Raw genomic sequence first — 18,257 nt, 5'->3', positions numbered from 1 at the left:
AACGACCAACGTGGAAACAGAGTTTGGAATGCGGGGAGACCAGCATCTTGCCTCCTGGTGGCAGGCCAAAGTGCTCCAGATTCCAGGTGAAATCTAAGGGCTGCACTGAGAAATCTCAGGCAGGGGGTGTTGAGGGTGTGGGCCTCCGGGGCCAGGTCCAGCTGGGAAGGAACTGGTCTCCCACTCTCATGACCAGTATATGCACTGCCTCCCTAAAGTCTCTCTCCTCCCTCCACTGGAGGCATGAAGTGGCCAGATTCTGAGAAAACCTGAACCTGATGCTGGAAGGAGCAGGCCTGAGCCCCCAGGCCCACATGGACCCCAGAGCTGGAAGGAACAGGCCTGAATCCTCAGGCCCACAGGTAGAGCCCCAGACCTGGAAGAACAGGCCTGAGTCCCCAGCCCCACATGGGCCCCAGAGCTGAAAGAAGCAGGCCTGAGCCTCCAGGCACATGTGGGCCCCAGAGTTGGAAGAACAGGCCTGAGTTTCCAGGCCCACTGCGAGATCCCTAGAGCTGGAAAGAGCAGACCTGAGCCCCCAGGCCCACAGGCAAGAGCCCCAGAGCTGGAAGAACGGGCCTGAGCCCCTAGGTCCACGTGGGCCCCAGAGCTGGAAGGAGCCAGCCTGAGGCCCCCAGGCCCATGTGTCCCACAGAGCTGGAAGGACCCGGCCTGAGCCCCCAGGTCCACAGGAGTGGGCATAGACCTTCAGGGCTCCTCCAGGGCTGGGCAGGAGCTGTCTCATCTTGCTGTGACCCTTTGTTACACTAACGTGGACCACCCCAAACATTGTCTGCAATGCTTTCCCTGCCACTCCCTCCTCCCAGCTCAATCATCCCATCCCATTCAGAGGGTAAGAGCCCTTCCTGGGACATTGCCCCAGCTGCCTGATGCCCAAGGGGGGCCAGCAACAGCACCCCTGACTCTACAAGCCTCTCCTTGTTTCTCCGACAAAGCCCAAGGCCCCTGGAGCCCTCCACCCCTCTTCTTTAGGGGCAGATGTGCTGGGGTGCTTTCTAGCAACTTGGAGCCAGAGGGGGGCCGCTGCAAGGCCCCTCTGCTTTGGCCCGGTGCCACAGGGATGAGCATCCTTGCCCCTGGAGTTCTCACCTGTCTGCAGCTGTGGCACTCAGTGGGCTGCAGGAGGTCGCCAGCTTGAGGGTTTTCCCTGGAGAGTCTTGCAGCAACTCATGCTTTCCCCAGGGCCACTCTCCCAGTGAGCCATCAGCCCAGGAAGGCGCAGATGGTTTTCATTTGCTGTGCTTCTCTGCCTGTGCTCTCTCTGCCGTCATCTCTCTTCTTCCTGCTGCCTGCACTGGGGCAAGCAGCAGCTGCCTGTGCCACTTGACGCCTTTCAGGTGCCTTCAAATACTACACCTTCACTTGTCCTCACACAATCTCTTTTCAGCCACTGGCCATCCTAAGAGGACCTCCCAGCTGCAGGGCCCTCAGGGAAGGTGCACTAAAGGGCTGGTGGGGCCCGCATACCTGTACCAGGTGAGGTATCTGGTACCATGCCCGGCACAGGTGTGCTAAATCTGACTGAGCACTGCACCAGGAGCACAGTGGGCTGGGCGAGGTAGCCTGTTGAATTGACAGCCAGGTGAGTTCTAGCCCACGGCATCTACATGGCAGCATTCACCATACATGCTCCTATTTTTATTAGTTTATTTCTGAGTCTTCCTGACATAAAAGCTTAGCTAAGATTTCTCCCTGCCACGTCTGATTAAGTCATTAAGCAATGTGAAGGCAACACGTGCCCTTCGGTTTCCTCCTGCTGCCTTCTTTCAGGTGGATTACTGAATACTGTATTTTCCTTCAACCCCTCACCACTCCATGCCAGGGGGCTAACCTTACAAACTCTGGCATGCTGCCTCTGCCTGCCTGCACCCCAGCTCTGGCCCAAACAACCCCAGAATTCCCTGCCACCAAGGGCTGCAAGTACACTTTCTCTAGAAAACTGAACCCCAGCCTGGAGTTGGGGTTCCCTTCCATGTTTGCTCATTCCTTGGGTGCCTCCCCTTAGTTCTGGGGTATTCCAGAGCTCTCTTTACTCCTTGTTACTAGATGATAGTTCTCTAATTAAATATTCCCTGTCCCCAAAACAGGCAACTTGATGCTTCTCCTTTGCTCAAGCACCCTGGGTTCTCGCTAAGCCTCCCTTCCCCCAGGCTTTTCCCAAGGAGGGTTTTCCGACCTCCTGCCCCTTTCCCCAGGGGGTACCCTAGGCTCTAGTGAAAATGAGTCACTTGCCAGTCCAACCCATTGTACTTTCCCCTGGCTTGATGTCCAATCTGGCCCCTCTCTCCACCTTCAATTCTCTTCTTCCTCTGGTTTTGTGAGTCAAAAGCTGCCTGCTCATGAGGTCCCAGCCCGGGCTGTGTGCAAGAGCCCTCTCTGCCCATCATGGCCAGGGTCATCATTTAAGAGAAGAATGGTAAAGACTGAGAACTTGGGGTTAACTTGCTCAGGTCTCCTCAAAGTGCTTCCAGACCTACCTTGGACCCCTCCCAGGCTTTCTACTGGTTTGGTGGTTGCTCTTCCTCTTACATGCCTCTGCTCTGCTGTATGCTGTGTTCAGGGGGCAGGGACAAGCTTGGCACCTCTCAGTCCCTAGCACGGGCCCTGCAAGCAGGGTTGGGGCCAGAGACCAAAGGGCATGGGCTTGTGGACCATGAGTTTTCACACAAACATTGGACATAGGACACCATCAGTGTCATCCTTCGTTGGTTTGATGAAGTGACGAATATAATGAACATGCATTTAAACATAATGCAGTGCCTTGAAAAGCAAAGATTAAAAAAACAAGCTCAGCTGATATCCTTCGTCCCTTTCGAAGGTCCTACCTCTCTGTTGGAGTCCCTGGTAGTGCAAATCATGAAAGGCTCGGCTGCTAACCAAAAGGTTGGCAGTTGGAGTCCATTCAGAGGTGTCTCAGAAGAAAAGCCTGGTGGTCTTCTGATAAGTCACTAAAAACCCAATGGAGCACAGTTCTACCCTGACACATTTGGGGTCACCATGAGCCGGAATCAAGCTGATGGCAACTCACTAACTTTCTATCACCACGGCTACTGTCTCCACGGGATTACGGAGTTTCTGAATCAGTGGCAAATTCTGCTCAGCCTGCATGGATAGAAAAACCAACGGATATCGGTAGTGGTTCTGCTGACGCTTCAGCTTCTTTCTGGGAGGCCCCGAGACTGGCCATGTTGCTGAAACAGAAGCCAAAGCCTGATGGGGTACTGGGAATTGCTGTCTCAGTTTGCTGAGTCTTGTTTTGAGCAATGGGTGCCTTCCTACTTATGGGTGGTTCAGTTTAAGCCATGAAGCTATTAGGGAGCATCCGCTTGCTCCCTGTATTCCACTCTAGGTTTCTGAGATATTGCAGAAGAGCCACAGCCACCAAGGGTCTGGGCTGGGAAGATGGGGCTCCTACTTTTTAACTTCCAGTGTGGATGTAACCGAAACTGGTGAGAACCTTCTGGAGACACCCACCCATCCTCCCCCTGTGGAACACTGGTGCGAGCCGCCTCCCCAGAGTCCCCTCAGGAACAAAAGTCGGGTGGGCCTGTCCTGTTCCAGGACTTCAGATGAAACCCCAGACCCTCACCCCAAATGTTGGAGTCCTCTTGGGCAGGAACATTTTCTTCAAGAGTATTTCTTCATAAAACAGATGTCTAAAAGGTTGGCAGGTGGTCCCCCTTCCCTACTCCCTTTTCCTCCTCTTCTCTCCCCCTCCCTCTCCTCTCCTCTACTTCCCCTTCTTCCCTCTCCCCCCACCCTCCCTCCCCACCCATGCCCCATTGTTCAGGGTCCTGTCCAACAGGGCCTTCAGGTGGTCAGATCAAAGGGCCGTGGATCTTCCCTTCCTGGGACTTGCACAACCCAACCTCCCTGTACGTGACCCCGGCTAAGTGGCTTTCCAGTGTCTTCAACTTAGTGGCACCGGTGCCAACAGATGTGCTGGCCAGCACTGGCACCAGGCAGATGACGAGTATATATGTCCATGAGAAAAGGCTGATCCAGAGCCGTCCTAAGGAGAAGATGGAATTCTCCCGGCACTTCCGCGGAGAAGAGGAGCTCAGAGGGAAAGGAAGGTACGTGGGGGCATTCCTCTGCCACAGTCTGGGGAAGGCTATGGTTTGAGGATGACTCGCAGCTCCTCCTCTGGTGTTAACCATTGCCCCTGGCTCAACCAGCCCCTACAGCCTAGGCTGCTGCCCCCCACTGGGGAGCCCACCCACTGCTGGGGCATGGAAGCCAGCTGGATGGCCCTGGGGAACATCGGACCTCAGTTTCTCTTTAACCAGCTACTTATCTGCTGTAGGAGCCAATGCTTACCTATCCCAACCCAAAGGGTTCTCTCATTGAGAATGAATGGAGCATTGAAAGCTTCCATTGCTCCTCTCTCCTCTGTCATTCTCTTTGTTAATCTTCGGAGAGAGAGAGAACTGGTCTATTACCACAGGGCTGCTCTGCAGGCATGCCCAGGAAAAAGGAGGTGGCATAAATTGCGTGCATAATCTCAGGAGAGGACCACTTTAAATCTTAATTGGTTGCCTTTTAAATATCATTTAAGGGCTGGCTTCTCCTGCCTCTCCCTCTAGTTAAGAAGGTGTCGTGTCAAAGTCTATTACCTTGTTGGACGTCTCTCCCTTAAGTTAAAAAAAAAAAAAAAGAAAAAAATGGAACCATCAACCGGGGTTTGAGGGGTCGATAAAGCTTTTAGATTTGGAAACGTTTTCCAGGAGCCCATTTCCTGCGGCTAAGAGTTGTTAATGGAGCTTAAGGAATTCTCTGCGACTCCGGCTGGCTGGGAGAGCTGTATATTTCCCGTGCCTGTTCCCTTGTCGAGTCTGAATATGCTGCTGTCAGACTCGCTTAATGAAAAGTAACGCGCCGCTGATTACAGTTTTATTTGGGCTCTATGTAAAAAGCGCCGTTAATTTAGCACCCCCTCCTTTGTGTGTTTGAATTTGCCACGGCTGAGTGGCGAGAGCTCCGCTCCAGCCCTGCCTTTCTCGTGGCTTCCCAGATCCTCCTCTGACAAGCTTCCAGGAGGGAAGCGGGCTCCCCGTTCTTGGCCTGTCCCTTCCCTGTCCACGCCCACAGACAAGAATCTTCTCTCGCAGCCTCGAATCAGACACATAAAATGATTTCCTCTGTCCTTTGGGACGTTCTATGTCTGCACCCCTCCACTGCGGGGGCTCTCCCCCTGCACCTGACCCCCACGAAGTTGGGCCAGAGAGGGGGTAAGGGTGCTGAAAGCGAACCTTCCCCAGTGTGCCCCTCAAAGCTAAGCGTGTGTGGAAATGACAGCCCTGTTTCAGAGGCTGCCTTTTTGGTGCATTGCCCCTGAACTGTGGCTGAATCCACCCCCCCACCCCCTGCCACTAACTGAATGTCTTTATTTCACCCATTGTCGCAGTTTACTCGAATAGGCTACTTTCATTGGCCTATTTCACCAAGATCCCCCTCCTGTAACTTGTGATTCCAAGGGCCTTGGTCCTGGGGAGAGGCCTGGTGGCGTCAGGGGTAGTGCCTGAGCCTTGGAGTCACAAGGGAAATAGGCTTGGTGGGCAGCAGGAGCTCTCTGGGCCCCAGGCTGGCCCAGGGAAGGGGGTTGGGAACCCGGGCCAGAGCAGCCCCTCTTGACCTTGTAGACCAAGGCCCCTGGTCTGCACTCTTGGGGCTCCTGACTGTGTACCGCCGGGGGACAATCCAGGTCCAAGCCTCTCATTCCTGTGTCTATGCCGCCTCACCTCCCACCCCGCGCTGCCTGCATCCTTGAGGGCTGACTGTTGGGAAAATGCCCGGCTTTGTCTCCGGCTAGGCTGGGGGCGCTGGGCTGCTGCCCTTGGCCACATTAACATTCCTGGCGCCCCAGCCGAGGCCGCAGCGCGTCTCCCCCGAGACTCCACTTTCGCTATTACTGTCAAGTACCCTTGACTCTTTATTTTTGCCCTTTTATCTATTACAACTAATTCGAGTTCTTTTGCCCTTTTCAGTCTAAGACGTGGGCTTTCTGCAAAGCCTCCCCCTGCCAGCGAGCTCTCGGAGCGCGGAGCCTTTAGAAATTGAGGGGTTTACTGTCAAAATGAAAATTTCACTTCAAATTATCTTGGCTGATGCTCTCTCTCCAGGCCGGGGGCTCCGCCGCAGTCTTTTGACAGGCACATCAGCGGCAAGCTTCCGAATCTCGATAATATCATCCAAGAGAGCGAAAGTCAATACGGTGACAGCGCGCGGGCGGATACAATCCAATTACCGCGCGCCCGCAGAGGGCAGAGCTCAGGCTCCGCGGCGGCCAGGTCCGGCCCATTCCTGGCCCGGGGACCCTACCGCCACTCCAGGGCGCCCCGCCGGCCCAGGCTTCCGGGGTGCGTACTCACGCCCCAAAGGCCGCACTGCAGGCAGGCCGGGCCCGCTGTACAGAGCGCGCGGCTTGCCCGGGGCAATAAACTGGGGCCTGGGACCCGGCAGGGCCCCAGCCTGTCCCACCCAGCCCTAGGAGCGCCAAAGAAAGGCCCCGGCCGGCATGTCCCTTGAAGGCACCCGCCACCCCACGGGGCGTTCCAGCATCTCCAGCTGGCCTCTTCTGGCTGTCAATCTCTCTTGCGTCCTAGCGAAGGCTGCTGTCGCTTTGTCGCCGCACCCCCTCCCCCCATGTTCAATTGCCGAACGTCCTTCTTCATGACACCTGGGACTTTGGTGAGTCCAATCAAGGCCTCAAGCAACGGGTTTGCAGGCGGGACAGGCCCGGAGTCCAGTGAGAGCTACGTTCGCCTGATGCCCTTGAGGAGCCCCCAAACCTGCCAGGGGCCTGGGAGAAGTCCGCAGGAAGCGAGCCGGGCCACTGTCACCAGATCAGAGCTCCTGGACACTAGCTGACTCGGCCCGGCGGGGTGCGCTGACAGGGGGGAACTGGACTTCTGAGTGAAACCCCTGTAGTGAGCCTCTCAGGAACCTCGGTGGGCTGGACTCAGCCCGACCGTCCTGCTCCCAGTTGCTCAGCGGGTTCTTTTCTCAAACCCTTCCCAGCTCTAAGCCTCCCCCCCGGTTCCCAGGCCTTTCCCTTCAGTCTGCCTCCTGCCACCTCAGGAAGAGGCTTTTTGCTGGCTTTCAGGGCAAGGGAGGCTCCTGGTGAAGCGGCCTGTCCCTTAAGGTGGTGGGGGGAAGCCGGGACGAGGCTAGGAGCCAGTGAGGAGCTGTCCAAGGGCATCCATAGAAGGTCTCAGGACACGAAAGCGCTCCTACATCCCAGTCCCTGCCAGGGCACAATCCCAGAGGATTTAGAATGTTTATACAAGTTAGTCCAGTCTAGTGAAAGAAACCCCTATTTTCTCAAAATTCTCGAGTCTGGTGATGGGAGAGTGTTTACAAGTTGTGGGTCTCTCATCCACTTCTCTTACAGACCAACAGAATCCTCAGACTTTACAGTGACTTTAAAAACGGATTTACTTGAAGTCTTGGGTTTGGCCAGCAACTTTATTGAGGTGCAGTCTGGGTCAATGCCCTCCCCCCTTGGGAATTTGGACCTTCTCCTGCCAGTTCTCAAATCCCTAGGTTTGAAAAGTGTTCATTTTGCAATGCAAACACCATCACTCGGTTTTATTGGTTTTGTTATATTAGCCTCTGAAGCAGGCAATTATTGGTGTGAACATACATTAAAAAAAGTTTTTTTTTAATCGAGTCAAGAATGTGCAATAGTGTAAACTCGGTGGAAGTGCTGTTGGTGAGAATTGTGTGCTAAGGATGAAATTAGAAGGTAAACAGGCCGAGGAGTCTTTGTAAGGAGTATCTGCATGCCTCAAACCCAAAAGGAAAGAGCAACACAAAACCGCCTCAAAACTGAAATTTCTTTTTCGTGTAAACTTTTGGACGTAAACTTGATGCTTCAGGGTGGCTCGCTCCTGCTCTGAGGGCTGCACTATCTTGCCAGACAGGAGTTCAGCGATGGTGGAGTCAGAAAATCTGTGCGCGGTAGTGCGCGGGGCTTGTCGGTGGCCTCTGGAAACCGAATTCAGATCCTCCCTCTGCGGTGGGTTGGCGGCCTTAGCTTTGCCCACGCTCTTGCCTTTCTTTGCGTACTTGGTGGAAAAAGAGTTTGCGCCATCCACGATCGCTGCCCCAACGCCCGCTCTCCTGGATCCCCCCACCCCCAGCCTTAGGCACAGAAGGGCTTCCCACCGGCCTTAGGCAAGGAGAGCAGCTCCTTGGTCGCGCCCGCGGCCTGGGCGTCTTGAGGAGCGGCATGGGGAAAGGCGCGCCCCAGGGGCGCCGTCAGCACGTTGGCGCCCGCCCCGAGCGAGCGTCCCAGCGGCCCCTGGTCCAGGAGGGCGCCCTTGGCAGTGGCCCAGGCCTGGTTCAAAGTGCTGTGCCTGAGAATGGGGTCATGGAAGACCCCATCCACCCAGTTTCTGAGACTGGTGACCGGGGAGTCCTGGTGCCTATCCAGGGCACCAGTGCGGACAGGGGCCGCGGGCGAGGACGCAGAGGGCGCAGAGGAGGAAGCCGCGGGAATGGCGGGGCCTTGGCGCTTGAGCATGCACGAAGGAAACTCAGTCTGACTCAGGGCGGTGGCGGCGGCGGCAGTGGCAGTGTGAGCCAGGGACCAGATGCGAGGCTTGGCCTCGAGGCCCGTTGTCGCCCCGGGGGACACGAAGCCCAGCTTGGCCTCGCAGGCCTGCAGGCCGCCCCCGGAGCCCGGCTGCTGTTCCGGCCCGGCCGCCGCGCTTCGGAGGCAGCTCCGGGCCCTCTCCAGGTCCTCATCCAGTCCAGCCCCGCCACTGGCGGCCATAGGCATCCGGAGGGCGCTGGAAGCCTCCTTGCCCACAGCACCAGGACCCTCCGGGGCAGCGGGGACACGCTCTAGTCTGCTGTCCAGTGTCTGGAAGGGCGGCTTCAGCTCGCACTCGGGGGTCTCCGCCTCCAGGGGGTCGAAGTCATCCAAGTCACTGAGCTCTAGCTCCTTCTCTTTGCTGACAGCTTCTGCCCGGAAGAGGAGGGCAACCAGCGGAAGGGGGAGACGGACAGATGAGGGGTTAATCAGAGGTGTTCCCTCCGCCCTCCTCAACTCTAAACCCAACCTTACAATACTTGCTGGTGATGTGGAGCCTAGAGAAGCACCCAGGGCTTTTCTTCATACCGCCCATCTCCTTCAGGGGCTCCTAGGTCGAAAACTAGCAACAGGCAGGCTGGCCAATTTCAGGGCGGGAGAAGGGCATCTGCTGTTTTTAATCGCGATTTTGAATTTCTTTAAGCATGCTGAGATTGACTAGCATGTCCTCAACAAGCACAGGGCCTGGCACTGAGCCTTCTCCTTCATTTGCTGCCTAGGCCCTCTAAAACAAAAAAACCCAGTGCCCCTCCAGTCCAGTCGATTCCGACTCATAGCGACCCTATAGGTCAGAGTAGAACTGCCCCCTAGTTTCCAAGGAGCACATGGTGTATTCGAGCTGCCAACCCTTTGGTCAGCAGCCGTAGCACTTAACCACTAAGCCACCAGGGTTTCCATAGGCCCTCTAGGCTTTGAGTTTGCTACCGGCCCAATTTAGAGGCCGTAGAGTTGGCAGAGAAGACACAGGGAGCCCAGATCGGCGCCCCAGGATCTCAGTCCCAGCAGCGCCCACCTCCCAACCCACCTTCGTTCTTGGTGCTCTTGAGGGGCTCCTCCCGCGCCTCCTCCTCGCCCTCCTCCTCCTCGCCCTCCCCATAGGGCCGCTTCTCCTCCCCGCACTTGTTCCGCGGCGGCCACGTCATCTTGTTCTCCTTCTTGAGGCGCCGGCGTGCATTGGCGAACCAGGTGGAGACCTGCGTGAGGGTCATCTTGGTGATGATGGCCAGCATGATCTTCTCTCCCTTGGTGGGGTAGGGGTTCTTGCGGTGCTCCTGCAACCAGGCCTTGAGCGTGCTGGTGGTCTCGCGCGTGGCGTTCTTCCGCCGCGTACCGCTGTCCATGGTTCCGTACCTGGAGACAGGCTCGGCAATGGGCGCCGGCCGCCGCCCTCTGCGACCCGCGGCCCCCCAGCAGAAGGCGAGGCTGACCCGGACCTCACTTCCCATCATGGCCCACGATTCTGGGGCTGTGATTATGGCCAGAAGCAGATAGCAGCACTCACCCCGGGTGGGCCCAGGCCCCAGCCAGGTTCCCTCGCAGCAGGCACTGCCCTTTGGGGCATGTAGGCGAAGTCAATATAACTTACCTGGAGCCCTGGCCCTAACCAAAGCCGGGAGTCATGGACCCAGGGCGGGGGCCAGGCCCAAACGGAGGGCTCTGCCACTCTGCATAGACAGGCATTCCCTGGAGTTCCTTTATCAGGCTTCTCCTACCCTTTGTTTTCGAGATTATGTCGCAGAGATGCAAAGCCGCACGGAAGCAACCCGTGGGCAGTAAGGGTCATTAGCGACCATGAGGGAAAACCTCCCCAAGGCCTCAGTGGCCTTTTTCCGGTTAAATGTTTAGTCGTTGCCATGTGGAAGCTGGGGCATCCTGTCGGGGAGTGGGTGAGGAGGCTGCAAGGGTGGGGGAGGGGGCTTGGCCACCAAGAGGCGGCCTGGCAGCACTTCTTAGGGGGGCGGGGAGGCGTCGGAAGTGCTGCAAATGAGCGGCCCTGTTTGGATGTGGCCTGCCAGAAACCGACTCCCCCAACAACCACAGTCACTGCAAGGCCTTCAGGAGCACCGATGGGTGCTCTTTTATCCCGGAGCTGGCCCAGGCTCCCCGGGAGTCAGGACAGGGCCGTTCACGTGGTCAGCTCGTCTGACCCTAGGGAAGTCTCCCACCTCTGGCCTCTGCACCGTCTCAGAGGGGCAGATGCGAGGGGTTGGTGGAGGAGGCTTTGATGGCAGCGGTCACGCTGTGGGACCCTCAGGGATGGGGCTAGTGCCGGGTTCCCTGGTCCCTCACCTGTCGTACGGATATTGGCCCAGAGGCGGCTCGTACGGGTAGTAGGCAGCGGCTGCGGCGGGCGCCAGGCCCGCATGCGCAGACCCCGTCCCATCCTTGGAGTCGAAGCTGTTCTGTAGGAAAGGACAAGCCTGGGGCTCAGCTTCCGGGAATGCAGCCCAGCCCGAACCCCTCCTCCAAGGCCCTTAGCTCCAGCACGCTTAGCGCGGGCCTCTGGGAAGCCCCATAGCGCGTCCCCCGCGGGCCCCACATTGCTCCTCAGGGCCCGGCAGCGAAGGTACCCATTTCCCCTCCGCCTCCCAACCGGGTTCCCTGAAACGTGGGAAGAACTTGCACAGTAGGGGAAGGGCGTCGGGGAAATGGGGCTGGAGGGGGTAAAGAGAGGATGAGGAGTATGGAGGGGAAAAGGGTGAAGAGAATAGGGAACTGAGATGGGGGAGAAAAGGAAGAGAGGGGATCAGGGAGGGAAGGTGGGGAAAGGGGCAGCAGGGGCTATGCGATGGGGGTTACCAGGGAGGGGATAGAAGGAACGGGATTCACAACGGGGGGGCGGTAAGGGAGAGCGCGTGAGGGAAGGGAAATGGGCAGAGAAGGGGGAGGGAGGAGAGAAATGGGAGGAGCTAAGGGGTGGGAGAGAGGAGAGGAGAAAGAGCCGACTGTCAGGAGGGGAGGCGAGAAGGGAAAAGGGGGTAGGAGGGATGAGTTAGAGAAAGACTGGGAGGAGAGGCAGAAGGAGGCCGAGAGGAGTGGAGAGGGGACACACAGGGGAGGAGGAACAGGGGGAGGAGGGGCAGGAGGGGGGAGGAGGGAGGAGGCGAGAGTGCTCAAAGTCACAGATCTGATTAGAACTTAATGGTGAACCTGAAACAATAAATACATTAAATATGGAGCCCCACCTGTCAGGGACCAGGCTGCGGGACGCAAAGCTGTGCTCCTCCCACCCCCAGCAGTCTAGGGGTCCAGAGGACTCAAGCCCTGGCCTCCCGAGGGCAGGGAAAGTGGGCTTGCGAATTGAGGGGCAGGAGCCGGACAGGAAGAGGTTTGGGGAGCCCCTCTCACCAGTGAGTAGAAGGCGGACGCCTCTGAGCCGTAGGTCACGTAGTTGCCATAGCCCTGAGAGCCGCTGTAGGGACCCCCGTAGACGCCGAGCGCCGCGGCCGAGTTGAGCTCGTGGCGCGCGGTGGCCAGCAGCCGGCTCTCGTAGACCGGGCAGTAGACGGGCGCCTGCGCCGAGGCGGCAGCCCCGGACTCGGCCAGCGTGCGGCCGCCGGACTCGCAGCAGGCGCTCAGGGAGTTCGTGGTCATCAGGAACTGCGGGGAGAGAGGGGCCGCGAGGAAGGCGGGCGTCTGGGCTTCGATGGGCCTCATGCGCCGCCCCCGAGGGTGCTGTATCCCTATCCCCGGTCTCCAGCCACCTACGCCTGACCGCGCATCTCTTCCTTCTCTCCCTCCCTTCCCCCTCGCCGCGAGGCTTTGAGGGCACCTGTCTTCCTCCCGCCACTTGGAGCTCAGCCCGTTCCGGGCCAGAAGTGTTTATCCCACCTCCCCACCCGCGGGAGGTTTCCAAGGCCACGCACGTCCCGCGCGCCACGACCCTCCTTGCCCCAAGTGTTTTCCCGGGTCCCCGGGTTCCCCTGGAGCGCAGTCTTCGAGCCCAGGGTCAAGCAAAACAGGAAACGAAGGCCCCACCCGTCGGATTTTCTCACGGCCCCTGCCTCCAATAGTGTCTTGGAGTCTCCCGGCCCGGCGCGCGGGGCGCAGACCCTGTTGCCTTGGAAGCGCCTGCCTGTGCCTTTGGTCGCGTTCCCGCTTCCCCGAGGCCCTCGCGGGGCCCCCTTACCTGGGGAGCGGAGGAGTAGGGGTATCCGAACTGTGGGTAGGACATGGCGGGCGGGACCCAGGGCCAGAGGGCGGAGCCAGCGGGGTCCTGGGCGCGGGGGCCGGCGTGGCACGGCCACTGCTCCTGGGCTGCGGACTCCTAGGCACTGCGAGGACGAAGCCGAACCCTCGGTTAATTCTTCCACGCGAGCCGCAAACTTTTTTAACCGGATAAGAAAGCGAGCCTCAGTGGCCGCAGCGATTCTTTTAGCCTCGCAATCCAGAGCCTCGAGGGGGCTCTGGGACCAAGCGGCCTCTTCGTGGCGACGCAAATACATATTTTGCAAAAAGAGGGGGAAAAAAATCAAGAAGACGCTTAAAGCCGTCAAGTCAGATGTGCTGGGATTTAAGCGGTGGAGGCGCTGACGTCAGCCCCACGCCGCACAGCCCGGCCGGCCGCAGACGCGCGGGTCAATCGGCCCGCGTGCCAGGAGCGCGCGGCCCGGCCCGGGCGGGGCAGCGACAGGGCCCGGCGCGCGAGGCTGGCGGAGGGGCCAACAAGCTTTAACAAATGAATTCCATCCTAGGAATCAATATTGCCCCGACGAACGGTGTTTTCTACTTAGTCACCCGAGGATGGGAGGCACTTTTAATTAGAAATTAATTAATGAGCAGCTGCTCCTTCCCACCCCACTGTAACCATTAGTCTCAATTACAAATGAGACTTATGAAGGGACACAAGAGTGAGTCTTCATTTAAGACGTAATCAACAGTTAAAATTGGCCCCGCGCTCGCGGTAGACAGCCGCCGACCTCCGCTCCCCGTGAGCATCTCCTCTGGACCAAAGGAGGGCCGCTTGCAGGACTCGGAGCGCAGGGCAGCAGGGCGGAGCGGTGCCCCAAGCCTGGGCGCGCCGGTCGTCGCTATTGTTTAACCCGGACGTCAGCACTGCCTGACTTTGGCATCTCCCCTCACTTTCCTACCGGTTTAAACCCTACACCGATTCTGGGTTCCCGATCCAACCGCGCCGGCCTTAAAGGGTGTCCTCCTTTGGAGATCAAAATGCCCTCAGGTGTGTGGGTGTTCGGAGCCCCCCTCAGAGGCGGCCACCCCAGGTGTTCCGGGTCTCCCCAGACCCTTGGCCGCTAGCTCTGCCACTGTAGGCTGCCGAATATCCCCGGAGAACGCCCCACCTCGGTCATTTCAGTTCCTACTCGGCTCACAGCGCCCTTTTCTTTTCCTTCTCTCTTCCCCCTCCTTGGCTTGCTGCCCTCTTTCACCTCTCCCTGCCCCACGCGGCCGAGCCAGGGACTGCTAGACGTCCCAGCGCGCTCCCAAGAGCCAGTTTCCCAACTCGACCCGCGCCCTCCAGCTCCTCCTGGTGACCTGGGGCTGGGTGCGTGGGAGGGGTGCTGGGCGCCAGACCCAAGTGCCCTCCCTGCTCGGGGCGTACTGGGCTGCCGGGGAAGGGGGCCAGGTGCCCATCCTCTAGCGGCCCAGCCAGTGTCAGGCCGCGGATCTCGCCCGGGTCCAAAGTCGTGGTTGGCGCTCAGGAGGCAAGGAGGCGCCTCAATAGACTCGTACTGGTCCCGGCCTTTCGCTCCGCCGCCCTCAGGGGGCCGGGGCTCGCCCCCGCAGCTCTCGCTGTGCTTGGCCCCCAGCGGTCGGCCGGGAGGGGAGCAGCGCGCGGCGCTGTGCAGACTTGCTCGGAAAGATTCCTGGGTTCAGACCTGTGAATCGCCCCAGGGTCACCCTCTAATTAATGATGACGTTCTCGCCCTCTCCCCAGCTGCAAGCCTGCCTCCCAGAAACGAAATCTGCCGGCTCTGACAGCTCGGTGGAAGGTGATTGATGACTATCTGGAGACCACAGTACACATCATATAATATCTGCTGCGTAATTGCTTTAATTTACAGATCAAAATACGAGTTCTACGATCCTGTTGGGCCGCATCCGGCCACGTCCGAGCTGCTTGCAAAAGGAAACCATCGGAAATAATGAATAGCCGCCCCATGCAAATTATTCAGACAGTTTAGCGTCTGTAGCCGGGAGGATACATAAAGAACAGGAGTCAAATGACATTAATAATTGTTTTTGAATTCTGTATTGATTTCGTGGCGGGCCGTGTTTATTTCTTTCTCACCTGAATTGCTAATACCACCTTCCTGTAAATAATAAGAAACTAGCCACCGGGGCTTCCCGGGTGGAAATGAATCTCTCAGCCGGCTCTCTCCCTCTGCCTGCTCCTGCTCCTCCCCTCCCCCAGTCTCCCTCCTCCCAATTCTTCCAGTTTTCCGGCTTTCGCTGAGGCTTTGGCGGAACATCCTCCGACTTTCCATTATTTATTGTTTACAAACAACTCTCTCTCTCTCTCTGCCTGGCTATGAGGCCGGGGCGAGGAAGGGATGCGAGCCGAGTGCGGCCGAGGTCCAGGGAGCAGGGATCGCGACCGAAGGATGGCCCGGGCCGCGTCTGGGGCGGGTGAGGGTCAGTGGGGCCTCCCGGCCATTGTATGCTCTCGCTAGGGCAGAGAGGCAAAGCCACGAGCGGGCTCCCAGCAGCCTGTGCCCTGCCTCGGGGCTACGGCTGGCAGTGGCCGACCCACTCAGGCCTGTGCACCTCGTTTCCTTCCCCGGAGACCCCGGCTGTGGCTCCTGAGGAGCGATGCCCCTGAATACCATTCACATTCTGAGCAGAGGTGCTCACCCTCTGAGCCTGGCCTCCAGCAGTCGCCACCTGCCCACGCACACAGCCAGCTCTGTCTGTCCTTCGGGGGCTCTGGGGGGAGAGCTTAAGGGGGTTTCCTCTGGCCATCGTTGCAACATTCTCGTTTTTTTCTGTCTAGCTTGCATGCCAGTCCCTACTGGCCCGGCCGGCCGGCTGGCCATGTTGTGGCGGCGACCCTCTGTCCCTGACTCCAGAAATCCGGCACACTGACGCCACTTTGGCAGGCGCTGTACCCTGATGCTTGGCTTCCTGCAGGTCACAGGTCCTGGCTGGCCATGTGCAGACCTGGCCCAGCTGCCCTGTTTGGGGAGACTCGCTGCTCCGCTGCCCCCGGAAGTCTCCCGAATTGCCAGCCGCTCACCCAGGCCCCGCTATCCTATCCTGGATGCAGGGTCTGCCCGCGGTCTCCAACCCAGCTGGCTCGTACCCTGGGTATCCCGTTGCTAACCTGAGAGCCAGCCGAGGCCCGCCAACCCAAATCGAGGGTTCTGGGCCATCCACACCCCAAAGAAAACACAGTAATAGTGGCCCAAGTGCCCTTTCATAAAAAGTTTGAGCTGAGGAACCCAGCTTGGTTTCCTCTCCTTGAACAGACGGAGCAGGGTTGTCAGCACCTCAGATATCGTCAGTTAAAAGCGCCTGTATAGACGCTGTGCCCTGATCCGGCTTGCCTAAAGGGCCACGGCCAGTTCTAAATACACCTTGAGCAGGCCCCACAGAAGCCACGGAGCTCCCCACGGACACGGCAGCAGCTCGGCTTCAGTGAGTTGCCCTCCTGGGCCTGCAAAACTCAACAGGAGCCGAGGGCCACGGGGCCCGAGCAGGCCGCACAGGGGACAGAGGACCGCTAGCCCGCAACGTTAGGCGTTCATGGGCCACCCTTTTCGCCTCAGGCTGGTGGTGGCAGCGTGGCTCTGGCTGTGGGACCTCGGGCCATGGGAACCTTGGAGGAACGCTCTGGGAGACAGGCGGTGCCTGACCTTCCCACAGTTCCGGGTGGGGCCTTGCTCCTGCGCCCATCTGAGTCCAGGCACTCCCAGCCGGTTCCCAGAGTACTCCTGGGGCCCACCCCTACCCCGCGGGACCGACAGCCCTTCAGACTCTCTCCGGTCCAACAAAGTTGACCTCAGCCAGAGAGCGGAGGCAGATACCGGAGCGCCAGGCAAGGCCTTCTTTTCTGAGGCAGAGGCCCGACCCCGGGGGGCGCCTGCGCCCACTGCCCGCGGATGTCCGGGGTGAGCTACATGCTACATCTCCGTGGGGCCATACTCGCGAACCCCGCTGTTGGTAGGTCATTCATTCGTAGCCTGTCCCCGGCGACCCTGCCGAAACCAGTCGGGCAAGCTGCAGGAGCAAGCACTGACTCCCTCCTCCCCGAAACGCCTGCCCCCTGCGGCTCTCCCGGGCTGGCGATTCCCGCGGGGCGCCGCCGGAGGCCTGAAGGCGCACAGTCTGGGTCCCCGGCCCGCACCACTGCGTCCGGCGCACAGGCCCCGCTGCTCGGCGTCACCCCCCGCTCCCCGCGCGGTCCTCAGCGACCGGCTTTCTATAACTTGCAGTAAGCGCTGCTGCCTCCAGAGACCCCACGGGCAGGCAGCAAACTTTGTCCCCTCCTGCGCAGGGGCGATTCTCGCAAAGTTTGCACTGCCGAGCCCACTCCTACCTGCGGTGGGGACGCGCCCGCCCGCGCCTCTCGGCGCCGGGGCCGCGGTGAGCAGAGCGCAGCCGGGACACACCAGGGAGTCGCCGCGCCGCCGCCCGCGCCCCTCGGCGGAAGCGCGGAGCCTCCGCCTCCTCGGAAGGGGGGGAGGGGTCTTGGAGCCCTGGGGTGGGGGCAGCCGCGGGGACCTCGCCTACCTGCGGTGGCGCCGGGTCACTCCTGGCCGCCCGCGAGAGCTCCGCGCGGCCGCTTGGTGGGCGCGCTCCAGCGGGGAGCAGGCGACAACTAATGGAGACATTTCCAGGCGGAGCACCTGGCGAGCAGAGCGCGCCGGCGTCCCCAGGCGCCGCGGTCGTCAGCCGAGCCAGCACCGGTGTGACGTGGGCGAGAGAGCGCCGCTGCTCCCACCCGGCAGCCCATTAACGCTTTCCCCCGCGGCGCCGCGCTGCTCCCAACTTTCCCTTTCGCTGCGACCCCGAGCGCGCAGCTCGGCGGGTGGAAGACCTGGGATGCCGGGCACCCGTGGGGAGGGGGCAGGGACGCTGGGGATGGCAGGGCATGGGGCGCCGGGGTCAGAGGGGACTAAAGATGACAGGACAGCAGGAAGGGACCCGGCCTTGATTTGGCTAAATGATCCCCCTGCTGCGCGCTGGCTCCACGTGGCCCTGATGTCTGGCTGGGGCCAGAGGAAGGGTGCCAGGAGACAGTCCTGCTCGCTCTCCCGCTGAGTTCAGGACTGGCCCTGCACACTGGCCGTGGTCTTCCTGCCCTGATAGTCTGATGAGGGTGCAGCTGATCCCAAGCCAACTTGCGCCCGGCCAAGCAGGCTAGGCTTCCTGACTCTTAGGCTCTCGGACCTTTTCTGCCCTGCCCTGTCTCCTATGCCCTGATATCACCCCTTAACACTTGGCTAGTGCAGTCCTTGGTTCCCTTTTCCTGGTGTCCACACTGGTCCTCACCCCTAGCAATTGTGGGGTGACAGGCACTGGGCAGGGGCCAAGAGCCTGGGCATTGACAACAAGGCTGGGAAGAGGTTCCCACAGGCCAGTCAAGGTGACACAGCTGCTTGGGGGCTGCTCCCTGCCTGGGGGCCAGGGAGTCTGTGGCTGCTAAGGGCCTGCCCACCTGATGTCCCAGCCTACA

General features: G+C 59.6%; 1 protein-coding gene across 1 annotated transcript; it reads right to left on the bottom strand.

The window, feature by feature from the left end:
* Positions 1 to 8,111: 8,111 nt before the first annotated feature.
* Positions 8,112 to 12,875, bottom strand: IRX4 (iroquois homeobox 4). Its single transcript, XM_049861174.1, has 5 exons — positions 12,750 to 12,875; positions 11,969 to 12,220; positions 10,910 to 11,022; positions 9,645 to 9,970; positions 8,112 to 8,991 (listed from the first exon to the last, which is right to left on the bottom strand). The coding sequence occupies exons 1-5, from the start codon at positions 12,792 to 12,794 to the stop codon at positions 8,168 to 8,170; spliced, it is 1,560 nt and encodes a 519-aa protein (XP_049717131.1). The 5' UTR covers positions 12,795 to 12,875; the 3' UTR covers positions 8,112 to 8,167.
* Between the last annotated feature and the right edge of the window lie 5,382 nt (positions 12,876 to 18,257).

This window comes from Elephas maximus, chromosome 2 (assembly GCF_024166365.1).
Source record: "Elephas maximus indicus isolate mEleMax1 chromosome 2, mEleMax1 primary haplotype, whole genome shotgun sequence".
NCBI classification, from domain to species: Eukaryota; Metazoa; Chordata; class Mammalia; order Proboscidea; family Elephantidae; genus Elephas; species Elephas maximus.
Note: the sequence above shows the minus strand (reverse complement) of the source record. Positions and strands in the feature narration are given on the sequence as shown.

Excerpts from the sequence above, each read along its gene's own strand:
- IRX4 (XM_049861174.1), bottom strand. The coding sequence starts at position 12,794 with ATGTCCTACCCACAGTTCGGATACCCCTACTCCTCCGCTCCCCAG. Across the intron at positions 11,023-11,968 it reads CGTCCGCCTTCTACTCACTG|AACAGCTTCGACTCCAAGGA; the intron begins GTGAGAGGGGCT and ends CCTTTCCTACAG. Across the intron at positions 8,992-9,644 it reads CAAGAGCACCAAGAACGAAG|AAGCTGTCAGCAAAGAGAAG; the intron begins GTGGGTTGGGAG and ends TCTTCCGGGCAG.